The following is a 6695-nucleotide window of genomic DNA, read 5'->3' as shown; positions in this document are numbered from 1 at the left end:
TGTGTATTCCAACACTTGGATCATAAAAGTCTTGCCATACCAATACCCTGAAGTCTGCATAGCTGAGAGCCTCTTTCTCTTCTTGAAAATAATGGTCACAGGAGAGTGAGGTCGAGTTCATACTTATTAATTTTTTCATAGTTTGTAAATTGTGTATTATTTTGAAGTAATTTAGAAAACCTGAAAAGGGGTATTATATTTAAAAGTAGTAACCATCCAAACATGAACATTAACAGCTTACTGTCTCCTCAAAAGAAAATGCTACAAGATGACTTCTGACACTTCAACTAACGTTTATAGAGGTTTCCCTATTCCCCTTTGTAAAACTCTGTCACGTTTAAATATTTGGCCTTTTCACATACCATATATGACATCCAAACTCTTTCACGTTCACACAAAATTCAAGATAATCACATTGAATTAATATTTTACTTTTCTAGTCTTAACTAGTCTTATCCAATAAAAGATGAAGTAATGTCTTATCTCATTTGTTCAAGAACCATGAACCATACAATGGTTCTCCACAAGCATAGCTTATCTTCAGAACTCTTCTTGCTCTTTCTTTCTTTTTTTTGAGAACTTCCCTATGACAAAATATGCTGACTTTTGGAAATATACATTTATGGAGATCAACAATGTTTGCTGTCATCAAAATGTCCAAAAATTTGTTAGTAGTTTAGCTTTAGTAGTTTAGAGTAACCTTAACCTTTATAGATCATAACCATACCTGATTTAGCTACTTCTGCCACTGGCACTCCCTGTTTCTGTGCCATAAATCCCAGAATTGAAAAAATGACAAATCCTCCATACAAACTAGTCCCACTATTAACACAAGCAAATATGATACAATCCCTATGAAAGGAAACAAGAATAGCAAGTCAGAAACTTTTCTCACAATGCCATTAGGTGAACTAAAACTACAGCATGGCCGCCAAACTCTTGCGATTGACTTTGGTGGGATAAATGGCCAGCTTCTCAATTAAGGCTTACAACAGTACTGTACTTACTGTTTTAAGTAGTAAAGGAAAGGGTCTACTTTGTGAAAGAACACAGATTATAAACAATATTTTAATAGAAATGTTAAATTACCTCAATGTAAATTAATTTACACCAGAAATAATACTTTGACTCAAAACTTTACAACTTGATCCTTTAAAAAATAAATTGATAACTGACATGTTCCAAATTTAGTTTATATACATTCATCATTAGATACCTGTAGCAATTTGTTCTAAACTTGTTGTAGCTTCCTAGTGCTATAAGTGTTCCAAGACCAATAGAGTATGAAAAGAAAACCTGGGTTCCAGCATCTAGCCATACCTACATGCACATTAGAGACAAGATCACATATATACCTTGATCAAATACCTTTTAACTCACGCACAGTTAAAGTGTGGGGAGTGAATGCATCTTATCAGTGATGGCTGACTGATTATTAAGTTTGGCAGATCAATTGGGGAGGACTTTTGTGGGGATGATGGCATAAGCCCCCTAATCAGTGTTCAGTGTGGCTGCAGCCAGTTACAGGATAAATTACCTGACCATCAGCTAGCCGAGTGAAATTTGGATTGAGATAAAACTTGATTCCTTCTCCTGCTCCAGGAAGTGTTACCGCACGAAACATTATTATGGTCAGCAACACATAAGGAAAAGTTGCAGTAAAATACACAACCTGGGAATGAAATGAGATATTGCAGTTAGTTGTATATTCAACATCAACCTAAAGTAAGAAAATTGCATACTCCTTTCAACCATGTATTGATTTTGTTACTCAATGACGAGTTGCTCCTTGTGCTGCCACACTTTTTGTCATGTGAAACTGGTATCAAACATGTGCCCAGTAATTTCTCAGTCAACATGTTGAGATTATTTTGATAATGACCACTAATGGTATGTGGTTCCACCTGGCACTATCCTGTTGAAACATAATTTTTAAAATTTTTTTTTAAGTTTGTTTTTCTTTTTTTTTTTTACAATGCAGCATGTTATTCTTCACTTTATTGGCAAAGAGGACAAAATTTAGCTAATATTAAATTAAATGATTAAGACTGTTTGAATTGACTTTTACCTGAAGGGGTTTAATTTACTTTTAATAGACTGTATTACTCTCTAACTTTTTGACTCCAGACAAATGATCGACTCCTTTTGGTAAATATATCATTCAAATCTGCATAAGGCAGTCAGCATAAAAAGTGAACAAGATCTACCTAAAAGGTTATAGAGCAATAAAACCACAAGGCAGGTATAAAGTACAATGAGTAAGACTTACTCTGCCAGTAGACTTAACACCCTTCCATACACAAAGGTAACAGATAATCCAACCAAGAAGCAGACACAAAGCAAGATCCCAGTTTATTATTCCTGGTTCATCAAGACCACCACTTATGCGCAGAACTCGATAGCTAAAACAAATTATTACAAAAAGAAAGGTAATTGAATAAGTGAGATAATAAGTTTTGAGCTTGATAAAGAAATAGAGAAAGATGTTTTTCATCTTTTCATGAGCATGGGACAAAGAAAAAATTCTGAATTCCCATGAGGAATTGAACCTCAGACTTTCTGGAATCTGCACTCTTATGAGGTTCACCCTGCATACTTCTAGGATTCGCAATGTCAATAGTGTCGTGTTTGTAAGTAGAATAAGAGAGGTGGTCAGTTTTGAGCTTGGTGAAGAAATAAAGAAAGATGTTTTTTGCCTTATCATGAGCATAGGTTAGAGAAAAAAATTCTGAGTCCCCAAGAAAGTTAATTGTTACTAAAACATCCTGAAAGGTATGCACAATAGCCACTATATATAAATGACACTTAAGACAGCTGGATTTCAGAGAGTGATAATTTATGAAATACTTTATGGATGTCATTACATATGATGCTCATTAAAAGTTAAAACAATACTAGTAATACTACTGGTTATTGAAATACACTTTTAAAAGGCATAGAATGCTTATCCTGACGTACTCCAAATATTCTTGGCTGGAAGAAACTTTTTGAAGAGTGGCATTGGATGTAACATTTAAAGTTGCATTCAGCATTCCCACTGTAGAAACATTCTGTCCATTACTGTCTGAAGAACTTGGGCCAGCACCACTTAAATCTACACACTGCGGTGTATTCCATGGATTATCACAGTGAGACCATGGTAGTTTGGAAGTAAATGATGCAAACAAATAAAACAAAGCCCAGCCAAGGATAACTATGTAGTAAATGTTGAGAAACTGGACTATGACAACACTGGCATATCCAATACCTGCACCAAAAACAGTTATATTTCTGTTTAATATTGGGCTCATGCAGAAATCACACATTTTTACTCCCTGGGTAGCTCTCTGTCCACTGTTTTCTATGGTAAATGGTGATGATTTTAAATTAATCATTTTAAGTCATGAAAGTGAAACCAGATTAAGAGGAGAATATAAAACCTTTGTACACTTGCCAGACCATGTAGAGGAGTAATCAATGGCAAATATCTGAATAAAAATCCCAAGATGGTTACACACCTAGCATCATAGAGATCTGGAACCCCAAAGTTATGTTTCTATGGTAACAAAATTATAAGGTCTTCATACTGCCGACAAATCATTGAGATATCCTTGTTGGGTTCTGTTTATGGTATCACAATTCCAAATTACTGATATGAATAAAAACAAGAGTAGTAAACAATATTCTTCTGTTACAGATTCCTTGTTATTTTTTTCCAAAACAGATAACATTGGACAGATGCAAATCTAACCATAGTAGCACTTTGAAAGTACTAACATTCAGCAAACCAAGAAATGAGCTATTAGAACATAAGGCAACACCTGCAACTGCCCACCTTAATAACTGACAAGCCTTCTTTTTCATGTTTTATACACAAATATTGATAAGCCTTTTTTTGCCTCATTAACATGTGCAACACTTTCACTCAAAGAATGTCAAGTTCAATACCTTGAAACAAAGGGCAAATCTTCCATGCTGTGATACCTCCCTGACTGGTAAACTGTCCCAGAGAAACCTCCAGGATAAGGATGGGAACTCCCGCAAGCACCAAGCAGATCAGGTATGGGATAAGGAAACATCCTACATGGTACATTAACATTACCAACAGCTTTAAAATTTACTAATAAATAGCAACACATAATAATTTTCAGCTAACCACACCCTTCCAAACAGTCATATATTTATTTTTTTAGAAAAAATTTATGTCACTTTTGGTCATTCCTTGTTTTAGTAACCTACTGCCTATAGTGTCAGTGTTGGCATTTATGATGAGCTGTTAACTGTGAAGTTCTTCTGTTGTTACAGAATTGAAGGATGTTGATTATTGTTGGTCTGTTTCACATCTGTCATTTGTCAGATGTTGACATTTGTTCAGTATTGTTTTAATTTCACCTAAAATCGAAAATGTAGGACAACGTGTGTCACCGTTGGTTTGCATATATAGCTGTTTAGAGCTTGGAGTCTCACGGGGTAATTTGGTACGGTTGAAAGGTCGACGTCACCTACGATAAATTCCCGTCAGATGGAAAAAAAAATTTAACTGCACTCCTCTTTACTTTCTCTTTAGTTCGTAACCGTAACATTTAATCAAGAAACAAGGCAAAAAGCTATTCCTAGATTAAGGTTGTCCACAGTATTTGAAGTTTGCATTTGACAAACATCAGTGACTCTCTCACACTTGCAAAATGTTTCGCCGGAATGTGATCGAAGGTTTTTTATGTTATTTCGAGCCGCAATGGAAGCGTTTAGTTTTTTTTTTATATTGTGGAAGCGAAAAGAAGTGCTTTAATCTAGCTCAGACTTGAGTTGTACTAGTTTTTTCTCAGGCCGAAAAAAACCCGCACAATATTGATGAAACTGGACTCCTATCGACGTCGATTGCGTGATAGGTTATGAATGAATTTGTCAGTGTCTCGCGACCTGAAACTGACAAAATTCTCCAACAAGCAAAGCGCGGTCTGCACGGTCCGCAGTCGGCGTTTTATCAGGACCGCATCTTGCGCGTGATTACTGCGAACGAGTTTAAAGACAGTGCCTTTTTCTTCAAGGTAATTTTAAAGAGCTTGCAATATAGAGACTAAAAACTATTACTCTCTAATGTTTATACATGTTCAATAGTCCTGCCGTAAATGTGGTTCTAAATCTCTCTATTACTATGTATCTCCAGGGTGCAGTCAGTGTAACACGCTGACTAGGGGTAAAATGGAGACTGAGAGTGAAATGCAGACTGATCATGAATCAACTAATGACTTTGGGGTCACGTGGGGTCACATAGGGTCACGTAAGGTCACGTGGCATTTATAGTCAGTCACGGCCCGCCATTGCGACCGATACTGTTGCATTTGCGATTAAAGATTTCCTTTTTGCAACTTAAATTTGTCTATCAGTCCCGATTTTACGAAAGAGAGAAATTCCCAAGCCAGCTCGGTTGCAGCTCCTTTTTCTTTTTTTGTGAGCTACGTTAAAGCTTATTCGCTATGTGATCGTCTTGACGACTTACCTCCACCATTCTTGAAGCACAGGTAAGGGAAGCGCCAAATGTTACCTAGACCAACAGAAAACCCGATCAATGCAAGAATAAAATCGAGTTTTCCAACCCAAGTCTCACGTTCATTTTCGTTTGAGGCCATTAGGCTTAACTACAGCGAATACCAAACTAAGGAAGGCGGGAAATAACTTTCAGGGCATTCTACGCGTAACCTGTTGTTTCTGCTCCCTGCATGAAACAGGACCCAGTGGATAAACTTTCACTACATGATAAACACATGCACTACAGGAACTGGACACGTGTTCGCTGAGATGTCTCATCTCTATCATCGATGACAGGAAAATAAGTTTTAACCTTGATGCGATAAATTTCAGGCCTAATACCTGACCACGGTGATCATCACTTTTCAACAGCAACCAATCAGAAGAAAGGAAAAGTACAAAGCAAGGTGTCACTGAGCGTTACAGAGAGAGGGAAAATCCACTGAAATAATGAGAAATACAGCCAATAAGTCGACTAGTGCTCAAGATCCGAAAATAATAATGAACACTTTCTCGTACAGCCTTTGTGGTGATTTGCAACAAAAGGAATAGAAGCCACTGTGACACTACGACTCACGGATTTGCGAAATTCACGTCCTTTATAAGGACGAAAATGTTACTGATGAGTAGTTGAATGGGTCGTTTATGATACAGGATTTAGTTTTTTAATTTTTATTTCGATCGTCTTAACACGTAAGAATACCATTGAGTGACCTGTAAGCACTTTCGTCACGAGAATTTCAAAGTCGTTTTGCCAATATTCGTGATTTCTTTGTCATTTGAAAATTACGTAACAGGTGGCCCCCTGATGTTGGATTGATTTGAATCAAGTCAACTCCCCGCTATCGGCCGCTCTCGTAAGCGAAAAGTTCTACTTATGGACATTTTTTCAATTCCCATTTTTACTTCCCTGTTAAACTCTGTATTTACAGATTCCTTGTATTCCTCTGTATTTACAGATTCCCGTGCCGACAGTCTCGTAGGCGGTCGCGAAAACTTTTCAAACTGAAAATTTGTTTGTTTACGCTCTCTCGTAAGCGGACACCTCATGGACTCTTGGCCAAAAAAAAATTGTCCTGAATTTGCAAATCAACGAAAATATGACCTTTGACAGAGCAACAGAATACTGGGGCTCGGTTTTGTCAAATCTTCATTAGTCCGTGGGACAATTCCACTGACGGGCACTT

At 36.9% G+C, this 6695-nt stretch overlaps 1 protein-coding gene across 1 annotated transcript in view; it reads right to left on the bottom strand.

Annotated features, from left to right (window-relative positions):
* LOC131787702 (sodium- and chloride-dependent taurine transporter) overlaps positions 1 to 5609 on the bottom strand; it is a 12633-nt gene extending 7024 nt beyond the window's left edge. Inside the window, exons 1-7 of the mRNA XM_059104787.2 lie at positions 5480 to 5609; positions 3928 to 4059; positions 2959 to 3247; positions 2270 to 2402; positions 1538 to 1672; positions 1217 to 1320; positions 728 to 852 (exon numbers count right to left, since the gene is read on the bottom strand). Coding sequence (XP_058960770.1) covers positions 728 to 852; positions 1217 to 1320; positions 1538 to 1672; positions 2270 to 2402; positions 2959 to 3247; positions 3928 to 4059; positions 5480 to 5609 — 1048 coding nt within the window. The remainder of the gene's footprint in view (positions 1 to 727; positions 853 to 1216; positions 1321 to 1537; positions 1673 to 2269; positions 2403 to 2958; positions 3248 to 3927; positions 4060 to 5479) is intronic.
* Between the last annotated feature and the right edge of the window lie 1086 nt (positions 5610 to 6695).

The sequence above is a fragment of the Pocillopora verrucosa genome, chromosome 14, assembly GCF_036669915.1.
Source record: "Pocillopora verrucosa isolate sample1 chromosome 14, ASM3666991v2, whole genome shotgun sequence".
Taxonomy (NCBI): Eukaryota; Metazoa; Cnidaria; class Anthozoa; order Scleractinia; family Pocilloporidae; genus Pocillopora; species Pocillopora verrucosa.
The sequence above is the reverse complement of the archived record's forward strand: the minus strand, read 5'-3'. Positions and strand labels throughout refer to the sequence as shown.